Genomic DNA, 16369 nt, shown 5'->3' with positions numbered 1-16369 from the left:
GCAACAAATTAGACAAGCTTCACATAAATGAGTGATTAAAGATGAAATTATTATAGATTTTATAATTTTAATATGTGTAAATCTCGCACTTTCTTCAAAAAAATAAATAAATTTAAAATTTATATAAGAAATATATATTTTTTTAATAATAACCCTCATCATAGAACTAACGTACTCCAAAACTATATCTAACGTTACTTTTAATTTTAAGTCACAAAAAATGTGCTTCAACGTGACGGGCAGGAGAAGAGAATGATTCTCGTGGCCAGGCGCCTCTTTTGATTTGTTTTTTGTGCTATGAATGTTTAGGAGTTTTAAATTATGAATAGGCGTTGAAAAAGCATATCGAAGATGTCAACAATTGGTGAACGGAAAGGGACAATGTGATTTGGGGGAGGGAACTTTGAAATGTTGGTCATAGGACAATAGTACCCCTTATTAAGGGTGCCCTTTTTATTACATGCTCTCATGGTCTAATTTTAGATTTAGGTTTCCAGCTTTCCATTCGATAGAGTTTAGAATAAGTCATATAGACATATAAAATAAAATTCACATCATTTATCTTGAAATTAATCTTATTTGTAAAATTTATTTAGATAATTATTTATTAATATCATCTCATTTTATTATCTGAAAAATTCATTCAAACAATTATAAATATTATAAGATTCGCTCGTATGTGTACTTGACCATTTATAAAAAACATAAAAAGTCTTGATTTTGTTTTCTGTTAATAAGAAATCAAGGTTTTCTATAACTTTTATTCAAATTTTATAAACTACAATAAGGTTCCGTTTTGATATTAAAAATATCTCTAATAATAATAAAATAGTTCGTGAATAATTTTTAAATAAAAGTAAAATAGTATGAGAATATTTTAAAACTATTGTGTTTCTAAACAGACCCTAAAAGATACATATGAAATGAATCGTATTGATTTATTGCAAATTGTATGTATATTTTTGCATAAATACTTTTAAATCTACTTCATATGTCTATCAAACCAACTAGATGTTTTTTCTATGAAGGCGAGGCAATACTTCCAAGATTTTGGTCCAATAAAAAGAGAGTATTAGATGTTGAATATTATGTATAATTTTTGAAGTATATGCTACTCTTTTGCCAAAATTTATGAAAAGTGAGGTACGTTTATCGTTTTTCAAATTTCAAATAACTCTATTCCTTGATTGTCTTTGAAAAGGACAAATCTGTAATTTGGACTACTCAAACGAATTAATAATTAATTAATTAAAGAGGAGGGATATTAGCAAAACGGTAACGTGGCTCCCTCCAATTGAGAGGGAAAAAGTCAGAAACAATGGATAAGTCAATAACAAATTACAGCGAATTACGACTAACAAAACAACCTTTTTTTCCCCCAAGGTTGGTCTGAACCGGCAAAATCCACCCAATCCCAGGGCCACTATTGGAAATATATGTTTGTTTTTTCTCTTTTTTTTTTCTCCTTTCATTTTTTCAAAATTCATTGATGAATCGTCATTTGTTTAATTATATAGTCATTCTGACCCCAAGTTTATTATTTGTTCGACAAAGAGAAGATAAAGTGACCCCAACAATTTGGCTGTATGCCAAATGCTTGGTATGACATTTGCATGCGTTTAGAACAATACCTCTATGGCAATGACTAATGCTTTTGACCGATAATACCTGTTTTGCTCAATGGTGAAACTTTTCGTTTTGGGGTAAATTCGGTTTCGCGAAGTAATGTCAAAGCGCTGAAGAAGATGTAATTCTATGAAACCTAATCATTTCGGTACTTTAGGATCAATACTTTAGTGGTTATCATGTTTTTAAAAGTAAAGTTAGTATTTGTTTGAAGTTTGAACAATTGATTGTTTTGATTCCATTAGCTTGCTAGATTGCATGCCTCTTCTTTTAGTTGTCATGTGCTAAGATACCTTAAAATCCATCATTGAACATCATAATGAACGGTCTGAAGTGTCTCACAATATGCACCACGCCGCTTAATGTTCTGGAATTGGTCTAAAAGCTGAAAATAGAGTCAAAAAATCGTTTTCTACTAAAGATGTGTAATAGAACATGTGTGTTTGGGAGGGCACCAGGTTGAGCATGGCCCTCCAACTAAAGAAGATATCAACCATGTCAGAATCCAAATATACCCAAAAATCGACACAATGTAATATGCAATGGTGTCGTCCTCCACTATCTTTAACGCTCGATGCATGAATCGATAAGTTATCCACCCGCTAATTATCGAGGAAGATGCTAGAGTTCTATAGATAGTGCATCGCATTCGGTTATGGAGCCCATTGAGAACCCAACTTATTTAGTAATTAAAAATTTTATATACAGTCACTTTTATTTTTATTTTTTGATTAATTCAGAAAATCATATTAGTGCAATATATAAAGAATACGTAAAAGTGACTATATATAATATTACTCTTTAGTAATTATAGTCTTTTCTCCGATACTTAATTTTATTAGAGTTTTTTCTATTTACGAGTTGACGTGAAAACATATTATGTTTATATGATAAAATTTAATTTATAAGAATCAATTTTAAATTTTTTTTATAGATTAAATCAAGTTATATAAGCTATTTAAAATATATGTTCTTCCCATCCATTTATAAATTGAATTTTTTAAGATGGATAAGTACAGCAAGACTTCATATAAGTTAAATGGTTCCGACGCCTCTCTTCTCTCTAATGCGCGCACCTGTCGATTAATTGGGACCCATGGAGACACCTAGGCGGGTCGTTGGCAATGCCCACTCGAAAAATGCCAAACAATGTTGGAAGTGGCTGCTGTATTTTCACAACAATAATTAGGCCGATAGGACGCCACACGCCAGTATCTGTTTGGGCCCTTACCATTGCTCAAAGCGGGAATCACATGCCTTCCGCATGCAATTTTAAATTAGAGAAATGTTTGAAGAGAAATTTTATCAAAATAAATTTATAAATTGGAAATATTTTATAAGAGTTTTTATAAAAATAAATTCAAAAATCGATATGAATATATTAGATTATAAAACATATCTAACATTATAAAAATAAATTCAAAAATCGATATGAATATATTAGATTATAAAACATATCTAACATATTATATAAAGTTATGTTTATTTATAAATTTATTTTTATAGAATATTTTATAACTGTAGCATTTTTCATTAAATTATTGTACACTGTAATTCCATTGGCTTCCAACGCAACAGCCATTGTAGTCCTGGTTTCGATGAGCGCCTAATTAAAAATGGAAAATGCACTAGTCCTCGTTAGCCCATTTTTTCTCCATTTTTGTTTGATCCTTTTAGATTTGGAGTATATTTAATTTTATCTCATCTCATCATCATTACAATTTTTTTAAATATTCACATAAAAGATAATAAGCAATTCAACTTTTTTAAATTTTAATTCAAATTTCTTAAATTTTAAAATAATAATATTAAAAATAATATTTTATTCAAAAATTTTACTACATACAAACAAAGTCGCATACTAATCTGCGTACTAATACTGATTTATTCATACTTAAAATTTAAATTAACACTATTTTTAATAAAATTTATTTTTTGATCAATCATATCAAATTAATACACAGAATAATACATAATTATACTTATAACTATATTTTTCTTTTATTCAATTTTTATCTTTTACCTAAAACTATTTTATCTCGTATTATTGCTAAATCAAACCAGCCTATGCTCAGTTGGAAACCAGAAGATGGCCCAAGTTTAAAACCCACAGACATATGGATTAATAATTGGGTCGGCTTATTTCGGAAACACGAAGGCTGGGAAACTAAAATCCAGCTGAACTAAGGTTGACCTAGGCCCATTCCATCCTAAGAAGGTAGGAAGATATCACCTCTTCATTGAGCTCGGGAACTTGCCCTCTTCAACCTCGACGGGGGGAAAACAAGAACTCTTACTTGCACAAATCAACATTTTACCCAAATGATAAAGTATGGCGTTATTGTAAATAAAGGTCCCTTGCAAATGGAAGAAATTATTTGGAGATTAGATTGGAGGTCTGTTGAAGGCAGCTGCTGTTTTATGAACGGAGGTGCGTTGCATGGAACTTGGTTTTGCTTAAGCTGATCTCTCTATTTCTGCTTGTATTTATTACACCTGGAATGGGCAAACTTTTATAGTTTCAATGGGCAAACGTTTATTTATTGTTGCCTTGTAAACATGCTTAGTCTGGATGAGATTTAACAGCAGTATTCAATACTTAGAACAACTTCTGCCATTGAAAAGGCAATATCCACAACTCGTTACACCCCACATCCCTGACTCAAATCTAAACTACTACTTCCGAAAGGGGCAAGCGGCTTCACAATTCAGGCTCACTAGTCTCCGACTCTCTTGCCATTCCGAATGTCCCTTGAATTTTTTACCCAAAGAAAATTTGGGAAATCATCAAATTTTATAATTTCTGACTTTACAGGCCTCACTTCAAATCATCGAACTCTCACAAGCATTAGGTCGGCAAATTATCACTCTACCAAATTGCCCAGAAAACCAAAAAAGAAAAGGAAAAAGACACCTTCTACGTACGTTGAAATGGTTGTTTTCTAGTAAAGTTTCTAGTGGGCACCGCGGCGTATCATCTCATGGTACTGATTCAAGGATTCCTGTCTCTGCAACCTCATTTCCTCGTTAAACTTCTTGATGAACGCCTCCACTCGCCGGTTCAACTCGTCCTGACTCGGTGACGGTTGCCTCCTCAGTCGCCCCGGGCCAGGCGACGGACTCAGCGACGTGGCGCTTCGGTCGGTGAATGTCTCGGATTTCTTCATCTTGGGAGGTGTGTTCTCGTCTGCTGGCTTGTCGCGCCGCGCGTACGAGTCCCACGTGTCCGACTTCTTCAAGTGCCTCGTTAACGGCATGGAGCGGCCCTCCGTTATCATTTTCCACGTGTTCTCCAGCGTCTCCTGCCTCTTCGGCTTCGACACTCTCAAGGCCTTCTCCGCTGTAAAATGATCCAAGTTAACTCAAATACCTTTTCAAATCACGTGAGGGTAATTTAGACATTTCATAACGTTGAGTTTGAATTTTACAATTTTATTCATTTTGCTATAATTCTATTTCATAACGCGAGGGCAATTATTACCGTTGAACCGCCGGAGTTACTCCCGTAAATACCAAATACACTGATCTTCTCTCTCTCTTTTTTTGGGGATCCGAAATACAACGGTCATATTCACATTCGGCCATTTGCATTAACAAGAAAATCTTTGAAAAGGATCAAGAGTTAGAGGGAGAGAAATCAGAATACCTTCAGGATTGGCTTTCAGAGGCTTTCGATGAGCGAATTTGGCAGAAATCGGCGGTTTCTCTCTCTCGTTACTCGAAAACAAAACCTCCAAAGAACCTCCCCTCTCCAGCTCCCCGGCCACATCGCCCCTGTTCGCCAACATCTCATCGCTCACGGCCTTCTTCTGATCCACTCGTCCCCACACACCCTCCGTATCCACTACCTGCGCCTCAGAAGTCGAAACCTTCTGCCCGACGTAGCCGTATTCACTCAAAACAACGCCGTCTCCGTAAATAACAGAGTCATCCTCTACAATCTCGAAGACCTTTGTCGGAGGTGGTTGACCAACAGGCATATCAGGCTCCAGATCGTCGTGTTTCTGCTGGAGCTTGGAGGAGGCGACGATGCTGACGATGATGAAGTTGATGACGATGTACAGGTACGGAGGCCTCAGCCACGACAACACACAGCTCCAAACGGAAGGGATTTCATAGGCTACGAAATCCGATACCGCTGGAAGCGAAAGCTTCAACATCGCAGCTAGGGATAACAAACCGGTAGAGATCAAAACAAGCTTAAGAGAAAGGGTCCAGTTATTGCTCGAACTCGCTGAAATGTACGCCATTTGTTCCGGCGAAGTTCGAGAGTGAGTCGAAGTCTCGAAGAAAATCCAATGAGTGGCGAGGACTTGCAAGTGCATCCTATAAACGAGGGATATTTATAAAGGAGAATGGGACGGAGATACGGAGGGGTGGTGGTGAAACGTGGGCCGTCAGATAAAGGACAAAAGGCTTTCTTATTAGAAGGTATGGATGGACTCGATTACTTGCAGTAAAGGCGTACTATAATGAGTTCGTGGACCAGAAGCGGTAAAATAAGGTGCGGGTGGGGCCCTTTGGCCTTTCCATGTGGATGAATACGTGATCTGGAGATGACGAGTTGGCAGGTTATCACGTCAGCTTTTGAACATGTGGCACTCTCACAATTCGGATTCCATTGCATTTGGCCACGTTGCTTAGTTAAAAACTTGAACGCTGTGATGAATAGAGTTTGATCTCAATTATTTATACTTTAACTTGATGATCTCAATCATGCTAATCGGTATGATTAACAAAAATTAAAAATATGGCTGAAAAGCTTAGATGAGAAAAGTAGTTTTAATATAAATACATGTAAAATTAAAGAATATTAAGATAGATTCTACTATATTTATTTATTAAAAGTTTATATAAAACATTATTCAAATTTAAATATGAATAATATTATTTATCATTCCAATTATCATCATTATCTTTTTATCCTACTATGTAGTATTAAATAATTATAGACTATTTATTATATTTTACTTATGAATTTATCATTTAATATCACATTATGAAATAGAAAAGTGATAATGATAAAATGAGTAATGAATAGATTTTTTTCTTTAAATATACTATATTTATATGTTTCTTAAATAGGAGACTATACATAATATCAATATATAAACATGTTACTATCTTTAGTCAAGAACAATAATTACATTTGATTTATAAACATATACTTTGATAAGTATCATTGAATATTTAATGAATACTGTAGAAATTATTTTAAGTGTTTATATTTATCTTATTCTAGAATATAGAATATGAAAAAATTCAAATAAATTCAAATGACATGGCGTCTATAGCAATAGCCGATAAGTAGCTTGAAGTTTATCCATTTTGGCCTACCGTGGTTCATGAGATACTGCAAATTCGATTATTTACCCAAAAACTGAGCTAATGCGGAGATGCTGAATGATGTATTTAGTAAGCAATTACTTCACTTGCGCTTTTCTTTATGGTCGTAACTTAAGTATTAATAATACATAATAATGTAGTGGGGATGCATTCATTCTCAACGGCTATATTATTTTGACCGTTAAGTTTGGATCTGTTTTAGGGTCCCGAATTCCCGGCCCATATGAACTCGGTCTTTGCAGGATGCACATCTAGCCGATCACAACCACGACAAAATAATAATAATTATCATTAAAAAAAATGAAGAAAAATACTAGCATTATTCATACTTTTAATCTGAATTAATTTGATAAAAATTGGAATTAAATATTATAAATAGCAATGATTAGTTGAAGAGAAGTTTCTTTCATCTTTAGCTGTCCTTGTTTGAGTCCTAAAAATCCGGACCGACCATCCTAAGAACACCAAACTTGCCTGAATTATGAGAGCTAGTTGGCTGTGGAAGGAAATTGTCTAGGCAGAAAACATGACCCGTACGCATTCTCAATGTGCATCAATATCCATGGTGAATAAGGGTTTTATCTACCAAATAATATATGTTTGGTGGCTGATTTACTTGTATATTACTGACCTACGTACATGCATATATATATATATACGTGGCAGCTCTCTTGTTCACGTTTTGTTCAAGTTTCGACCAAATGATTGGAATTTAATGTTAAAGTCTTGAGTTTGTAAATAGCGAAGAAGCCAATTGCTGCATGCTTCTCCCAAAAGTCATACATTTGGATGGTTGGGTTCTGGAGATGGTGACAACATTGGAAATCATATATGGATCATATTTATTTTGTTTTAAGATCGATCGAGGACATCAACATATAACCAAAAAAAAGACGGAAGCAAACTAAGTCCGAAACAACCGCACGAAAATGACCAGTACTTTGATTTGTGTTTTGGAGTCATTTCAGCCACCAAACATATTCCTACGTTTCCAACCAATTAAAGCCGAAATAAGCCATAAAAAAACATGCTCGATCACCACTTCCAGCTATATGCAGAAACAATAATGAAGAAAAAAAGACAGAGATAAGAGTTACTGTACCAGCACCACCGTCTGATGTGCGGATTAGTGACACGTGATGCCATGAACAAGTACCACATGGAGAACCATCAGATTCAACTCTTTAGTAAGAGACTTCCCCTGCAGACAACGCCTCTGGTCTGGGTTTTTATTGTCCATTTGTTTTCTTTCTTCCCAAGTTCAAAGTTTGTGCCTAACTTTGATGTTGTTTATGCCAACGAATATGGCAAAGGTCATATTTTATTTGGCAGGGAAGCTAGACGCGTGGACCGATATCGAAAGATTATATTGTTGTCGTTCGATCGGGGAAAGAATATAAAGAGTTGAAGCCGAAATCGCAAAAGTTCATGGAAAAAATACTTGACAGCTTGTGTGAAATCACTATATATTCCAAAAACTTTAACTAATGAAAAGAAGTAAATTTTATTATTTATTTTATATCTTAACACTCTCATTTACTTATGGGTCAGACTTTCCTTCAATAGATATCCCAACACGTGAAATATTTAATTAAATATAATAGAGTGTAGAGTCAATTTAAATTCAGGACCTTTACTCTGATATTATGTAAAATCACCACTTATTCCAAAAACTTAAATTGATGAGAAGAGGTATATGTTATTATTTATTTTATATCCTAACAGCGTAGCTACCAGCTTTTTTGTAGCAAGTCAAATGTGCATGTATTTATCATTAACTGCAAGGGTTCATTTTGTGACCAGAAATGCATGGCTTCCACTTTGTTGATAACTTGAACAGAGGAAATTTTTAGGCAAATAAATGTGTGAAAAAAGTTCTATTAAATTTACATTTTATTTACAGTTTTATTTTGTTTTTATAGGGCCACATTTATCAAGTATGCAGCATCTTACCAAGCTGACATGCAAGACACGCAAGAAGCCAATAATGAATTCATGGATGATCACAAAAGCTACTTACCCAGATGCCATAAATCCAGTGGTAATCAATACCGTGGGACGAAATTGTATGTCCAAGTTGCTATATATTTAATAATTCAAAATAACCCAATTTCTCTTAGACTGCCAATCCCTGCGTAACTTTTTAGAAAGGTAATCTGGAATTCTATCAGTAGATGCAAGATTAAAGGAAAAAAAATAGACAATTCGAAACCAATCTAAACTCATTTTTTATTACTCCAGATACAACTAGTGGTACAAATGAACGAATCACTCAGATATGAAGGGGAAAGAAATATGAACTGCCTCTACAAATGGTTTACAATCGCGAGTACATATAAGAAATGTCCAAGTGCTATTTTCCTGTAATTAATCTAATTTTGTATAGTATGGCAAAGCAAGCATCATCGCCCGAAAGGCAACTTACTGTTTTGAGAACATCCCTTGAGTTAGGGAGGAGAAATCATAATCATTCCCTGCTCGAGTTGGAGACACAGATGATGCTGCAGATGCCGATTGAGGTTTCCTTACTGCACTGGTGGCGGCAGTATTAAATTGGGTGGATTGCCCCACGGAATACATGCTGCCAGCAATAAACGGCAACGGTTGTCAGTCAATATGAAATTAGTGTAAAGCCAAATAAATTTATTTGTTATTAGACACTGCTGAATATATTGAAGTTGTAGCCTTGCATCTAATAGCATCGTCTAACTGGGCAACCAATATTAGACGCTGATAAAGTTACAGCTCAATTCAGTCGACAACTGAAACTTAACATGGATCATGAAACAGATATTGTTTTCTATCTTTTGAGTTTCCAAAATGAATTCTAGATATGAAAAATTGATCCATATGAAAAAATCACGGAAATACCTAGATGTAGGATATGGAACAGAGCTGCCCACTGGATATGCTGGCACCACGTTCCTTGTCTAAACTCAGGAAGAAAGATAACAAAGTCAGAAACCCAGTAATAGAAATTAATGAAGTGCGCCTTTAAGTCATTCACACTAGAACTATCCCTGAATTAAATGTTTGTGGTTCACATGGAATTACCATTCCAGGCATCTGGTAGCCAGCATTCGCCCAACTTTGAGTGGGCAAATTGATACTGCCATTGCACCCAGGTTGTTGTGTAGTGCCAAGAACTTTCAGTTCCCCACCAGCAGATTTAGCTGCAGCAGCCATGAGAAGGGACTGTTGCTGAGCAAGCATCATAAGTTGTTGTTGATGCACAGAAAATGGCGACACCATGCTTGACTGCATTTTGAACCATGTAACCGGATTTGTTTATTTACACACAATACATGTTAATATTGAAAATAATAATTTTTTGGATAAATTACAGTGAAAATAAAAATTCTTCGGCCAAATCAAATACAAATGTTTTTTTTCCAAAATTTATTAAGGTCAATCAATTGGACCTAATTTTAAATTGGAAAAATAAACAGAAACTTGAATGGCAAATAGAAAAGTTAATAAATAAAGCAATCAAACAAGCAAAACTGTTAGTAACAATCTTATAAATGATAGTGAAGCACATACCTTCTCAAAAAGGCTCATAATATCATTATTTCCATGTTTCTGGGGTTTCTCTGAAACTGAAGTAGGTATAACTGACGGTGAATTTTTAAAAAGATCCTCAATTCCAGAGGTAGACTGGGGACCATTTTCAACTGGTTTTGTCGTACCAGTTTTCTCAGCTGTCAGTGCTTCTCCAGCAGCTTCAGCCATAAGACAAAATCACAACCATAACTTTTAACCTCAACGCAATTGCAAAGAAAAAAGTCCACAAAATTAACAGTACTACTTTGATGATCCAGTAAGTGAAAAGAGATGTACACTGAAAACCTGCCCAAGAATTATCATCAGGTGCAGCTTCCCCTGAGCCGTTTGCAATTGGAGCATCCATGGTTAACATGTTGAAAAGGTCAGTTGCGTAGTCAACCTTTGGTGGAGAGACAGCAGAAGCAGCATTCAAAGGCTGCTTTGTTGCTTCAGCTTGGGGCACCGCTGGTGCAGGTTCTATTTTCTGTGTGTGTTGAGACTTTGGAACAGGAGTAACCTGCTCATAAGTATATATTTCATGCATAATGAACATAATGCATCAAATCTATATTTCAAATTTAGAGAAAAAGGCTAATAAAGGAAAAAGGATTTGGAAAAGAGCGAGGCAAAACTGGAATCACGTAGGTCAACCAATCTCAACCATTACAGCTTAAGAGACGAGAAAATGCATCGAATTAGACTGCATAGATTTGACCATGATTACAGCACTACATTGGTATTTCCTTCCTTAATTTTCTTCCACATATCATGAATATTATGGCAATGATTAGATTTGTGAGCCACAAATTACACCACCCCCATAAATGGTCCTCGGGCCAAACATTGAGCCAAGTAGTGCTAAAAACACCATGGCCAAATAATCTATATAGAAACCACACATTCCAGCAAATCAACTCAAACACTTTCAGATTCACCTTGACATAGCCTATACTTTATAGAGATAACCACAGAGATTAAAGCATTTGCACTTGTAATCCTATCCCATTGCTATGCAGAAATTGATGGCTAAGGTATGGATATCTTATAAATAGAAAGGCTTTGTTCTTTAAAAGCAGAGAAACAATAAATGAATAGTTATCAGCTAGGAAAAACAAATCAAAATACCTGCTCAGGTCCTTTAGGTGGAATGGGAATACTCATTTTGGTAGAGGGCATAGTACTAGATGGTCGAGTGTTCTTCCTTTCCTCAAATGTCTTTTCAGAACCAGAACTAGGGCCCGGACCACTTCTTTCCCCAGGTCTCTGCCAATGCACGGAAGCCTTGTCTTCCTGCCCTCTAGTCGATGATTTTGTTTTTCCATCCTTTGGAATCCATCTCTTGTCATCGTACCTAGAATAATGTGCTATAATTAGGAAGAACATATAAAGAGTGATCTTACAAATTTCACTAAATGCACATAACAAAGAATAGCAATTAACTAAAATGATATAAAGAAAGATACTAGTTCCTAGGGCCGATTACACACATACTTTGCACGAATAAAATTTTCAATTCCAACTCTATCGTAATTTGGAGGTAGTTCGGCTTCCCAGTAACTATTTGCCTTCTCATTTCCCATGGCTATATGTACCAAAAAAAAAAAATAACTTAGGCAGTTTATCAAGATTAAGTTCAATGTCTCATCAGTCATAATAAATTCAAGCCCATGACATAATGGACAAGCTTACATTGAATAAAGGCAACCTGCTCTGGAAGCCAAGTGTCCAGGGTAGCAGACCGCACCTGCAACCAAAGTCATTTTCAAATATGTAAATTAGCCTACTGCATGAAGCTCATAAACTGGAAAATGAGTAACGATTAATTGACAAGTAAAATAGAAAAAATAAATTGTATAACCTTCGATATGTGTACCCCAAGACTTCTATGGATCCCCGAACACTGCATACATATAAATATGCCTAAATTCACACTAGCCCATCTTGGACCTCTGCATAGCAATATTGTCATTATAAGAAACTCATATAAGTAAAATGTACTTAACTAATATTCCGTAGCAAGAAATGATATATTCTGTTAAAGACAGTCAAAGAAGATTGCTATTGTTGGATATAATTCTTTCCAAATGCACTTGGAATTCTACCGCTGAATAATATCTACATCATCTCTTTAGAATTCCTCATTATAAATATGTTATATTTTTTTTTTACAAGTAAGAAAAATAAAGCTGTTAGAATATCTAGATCATCTATTTTGAACTTGTCAAGGGACATACTTAGATTTGCAGTCAGCACATTCCCTATTCTCTGGCAATTTAAGAAGCCCTTCCAGTATCTGGATAGATTTAAAGCAGGAGGTAAGATCATAATCAAGAGAATAGACTGGTGAAAACTATAGAAATAAAATCATAACCAAGAAGAAAGACCAGATACTTAATCAAAGTGTCAGCAAAATTGTTATTATTTTTTATCGATAACTCCTTTCCGGTTACATGTGGGTTTTGATATTAAAAAGTGTCGGCATAAGTAAGTCCAGTAGAACCATTACAGTTCTACTGGACTCACTCAAGATAAGGAACATTGATGCCTCTTGAATGGTTAAGGGTTCCAAAACTCAAGATAATGATCTCAGTTCTAGTTTAAATATTAACATATACCCATCTCATACAAGAAGAAACCCTTTGAAGAAACAGCATCTAACATACTCCCCCATTGTCATTTGTTTTTTCTCATACACCCTGTAAGGAAGGTTCCACCAACCAAAATAATCATATTTGATGCAGTAGCAGATCATATTTAACATATGATGGACAAATTTGAAACGCATAAAACACTCCGCCCTCTATATAGAACTCCATCCTACAACTTTTAAATATAAATGATAACTTTATAGTTGTGACAATGTTCTACGTGCACAGCAATGAAAAGAAATATCTGACATGTAAAAAAAGACCAATTTATGGTAACGAGGTATTCTAGTGAAAAGGCCGGCATATGGAAAACCCAAGTCAGAAAACATATTCTCTTTTTTGTAAATATCATAGAAAACATATCATTTTCACGACTAAGATAGGAGTAAAAGTATCATATACCCTACAACTCGTCCTTGCTGGTGCAACCATCTTCTGAACCTTTTTTTTAATCAATCTTCTAAACTAAATGACATAGATACTATAAATCGATCATGTGAAAAAAAAAAAAAACACTAGATGTGATTGGTAAAAAACCGACAAATCTAAATAAAGACGACGCTTTTACGATGTAAGCTTGAGAAAACCATTCAATCCGATAAAAATACACCCACCGAATCCATATTCCATTCCGCATCAAAGACTCAAATCGCCCCCGAAAAATTCCGGAATCCAAGTGGACAAAAAAATGCACAACATCAATCACATAACAGCACTGATCAAATTCCACACGAACTCCAATTAAAAAAATAACAATAGAAAAACTGATCACGCAGCGCATAATCAGTGATGGAAAAAATTAGCGCCGACCAGGAAATCAATTAATGGACCAATTTCATCAGAACATTTCTGGTCCAAGTTATACAGATCAAACCGAAATGTTCCCAAATCTTGTACCGGCCAATTAACAAACGTTCCAAAAATTTCCAGCTGTTCCGTTATCTCTCATCAAATTCTGAGCAAACAATCTAACATAATAATGGAAGATGAATGATCCGATAAATTTTTTGAGCAAACGGGTGGCAACTTAAACAATTCGTAAGTTTTTGGGTTCCATAATGGAAAGGGAGAATAGCAGAAGGAGAAGGAGAAGGGCGACAATAAGGACCTTTCTGTGCTTGGCGTTGAGCTCTTTGGAAACGTTGGCCTTCTCGTTCATGGTATCTCTGCAGAACGGAACAAAACGGAGCGGAACCTCGAGAGAGAGGAAGAAAGAAGACCGAAGGTCAATTTGGTCTTTTCACACCCTTTCAACTCCCTCCTCCTCCTCTCTCTAACTCGCCGTCGCAGGAAGAAAGAAGGAAAGAAAGAAGAAGGAAAAGAGAGATCAACAACAGAAGCCGCTTTTGACTTTGACATTTTTTATCCGCGTTTTGCCCATTTTTTCTCTGGTTTCGGGTTGCGCACGCGTGGCCATCGAGTTTTCCGACTCTGGAACGTGTGGAGGGGTTTGGATTAGAAGTGGAGGGGTCTACTCAAACGATTTGGTAAAAACTGTTAGCTCTTAGCATTTGATGAGTTATTTTATTTTTAAGTCAGTACGTGCATATTATTTATATCGGTATAATGAGTTTTGTTATATATAGTTATTTTTATATATTTTTGTATATATTTTATTAATATGATTAGTTAAAATAATTATTTTATATTAAAAAAATGATACAATTAATTACATTAATAAAATATGTAAAAAATATATAAGAATAATTATATATAAAATTTTGATTTTACTAAATATGTTATATACACAGAATTGTAAATATAATTTTTCATGTGATGTGAGGATGGCGAGTTCAAGAAGAAGAAGATGTGAAAACAAAAAATTTGCATCAACACCATAGTTAATTATGCCACAAAACTGCATCTTAATCCTAAGCAGTGCAAACTCTCAATGATTGGGATGATCAAGGTGAGATGGCTGGGTTACAATCAAAATGTCGTCAGCCTCGTTAGTCGATGGATGAATACAAAGAAGAAAGTGGAAAAGTTAGTGGGAATCTATCCATCCACTTAATATCAAGTGGGTTGACAAAAAACAAATGCCATTGCTGTTGTCCGTGTGATATTTACATATTGGGTCTCCTGTCTGTTCTTGCATTTTGGCCTGCAAGTTAGTACGAAAAAGTATATTTTTAAGTCGGTATATAGAGTAGATTTAGTAAAGTGTTTACATAATATAATATAATTTAAAAAATAAATTTTAAATTTTAAATCTTATAAATCAAATTTTTATTTAAATAATATAGATAATTTATTATACACACTGATTTGAAAGAAATACTTTTACAAAAAATATATTATTTCATCACATTCAATTAAATACTCTCTTGTGGTAGCTCATTTGATAAAGGTTAAGAAATCGTTTTTCTCTCATCTGTGCAAGGTTACAAATTCGAAATGGCTTGCTTTAATAAAAATGGTGAAGTAAAGTGTCTTGAAAGCCTTTACACGCTAGCATCTTGGCGGGGTTTGAGTGACGAGCTATTTCATCTGGCTATACTGATCATCCCTTCTCACTCTTTTAAAAAGAATTAATTAGGCGTTACATAAAATTAAAAAATTTATCTCATCTCATCTTAATTCATTATTATAATTTTTTCAATTCTCCATATAAAATATAATAAATAACTTTACTTTTTTAAATTCTAATATAAAATTAATATTATAAAATTATATTATAATAATTTTTTATTTATTACTATTTAAAATATCTCATTTCATCTGTATAACCAAACATGACATTCTTAATCTCTTTATTATTAGTATCGGAGAGAGGGAGAAGAAATTGAATTGCAAACTTATGAGTTGAATAGGATTAATTAGATAGTTGTTTCATAGAATAAGCTGAGTCATGCTAGACTGCTAATGATCGTTGGACGTGCTGCTTAAAATAATTTTAAGTTTTTTTTTATATTTTTTTATATTTTTAATATATTTAAATATTTAAAAAAATACTCCAATATATTAAAAATAACTTCTTTAATAATGAAGTTAAATAAATAAATAAATTGATGAGCAGTTATTTGGAGGGGTAACACTGAGGCGGCATAGTAGATTTATTCATAGAATAATTCAACCTACCAATCATGGACACGAATCATTTGACCTTTTGGACCAACATACTTTAAAACATTCAAAGTTTCTTGCCGTTGGCTTTGACTTTTTCGAGACCTTTTTTGGGGGTAGGCATGGGAGTCGGTGTC

The 16369-nt window shown here is 34.4% G+C and overlaps 2 protein-coding genes across 4 annotated transcripts; both read right to left on the bottom strand.

The window, feature by feature from the left end:
- Positions 1-4199: 4199 nt before the first annotated feature.
- LOC122290396 lies at positions 4200-6017 on the bottom strand. Its single transcript, XM_043098044.1, has 2 exons — positions 5273-6017; positions 4200-4966 (listed from the first exon to the last, which is right to left on the bottom strand). Exons 1-2 carry the CDS (start codon positions 5949-5951, stop codon positions 4581-4583), a joined length of 1065 nt encoding a protein of 354 aa, XP_042953978.1. The 5' UTR covers positions 5952-6017; the 3' UTR covers positions 4200-4580.
- A 3159-nt stretch (positions 6018-9176) lies between these two features.
- Positions 9177-14542, bottom strand: LOC122290189 (ADP-ribosylation factor GTPase-activating protein AGD5-like). Of its 3 annotated transcripts, none has more exons than XM_043097762.1 (11): positions 14275-14542; positions 12753-12811; positions 12377-12467; positions 12208-12262; positions 12010-12100; positions 11644-11869; positions 10822-11035; positions 10516-10694; positions 10027-10230; positions 9844-9902; positions 9177-9553 (listed from the first exon to the last, which is right to left on the bottom strand). In XM_043097762.1, exons 1-11 carry the CDS (start codon positions 14323-14325, stop codon positions 9394-9396), a joined length of 1389 nt encoding a protein of 462 aa, XP_042953696.1. In that variant the 5' UTR covers positions 14326-14542; the 3' UTR covers positions 9177-9393. The 3 variants fall into 3 exon arrangements, with proteins under 3 accessions (XP_042953696.1, XP_042953695.1, XP_042953697.1); XM_043097761.1 differs by having other exon boundaries at positions 10813-11035; positions 14275-14536; XM_043097763.1 differs by lacking the exon at positions 14275-14542 and adding an exon at positions 13781-14238 and having other exon boundaries at positions 10813-11035.
- Positions 14543-16369: the final 1827 nt, after the last annotated feature.

This window comes from Carya illinoinensis, chromosome 12, assembly GCF_018687715.1.
Source record: "Carya illinoinensis cultivar Pawnee chromosome 12, C.illinoinensisPawnee_v1, whole genome shotgun sequence".
NCBI lineage: Eukaryota > Viridiplantae > Streptophyta > Magnoliopsida > Fagales > Juglandaceae > Carya > Carya illinoinensis.
The sequence above is the reverse complement of the archived record's forward strand: the minus strand, read 5'-3'. Positions and strand labels throughout refer to the sequence as shown.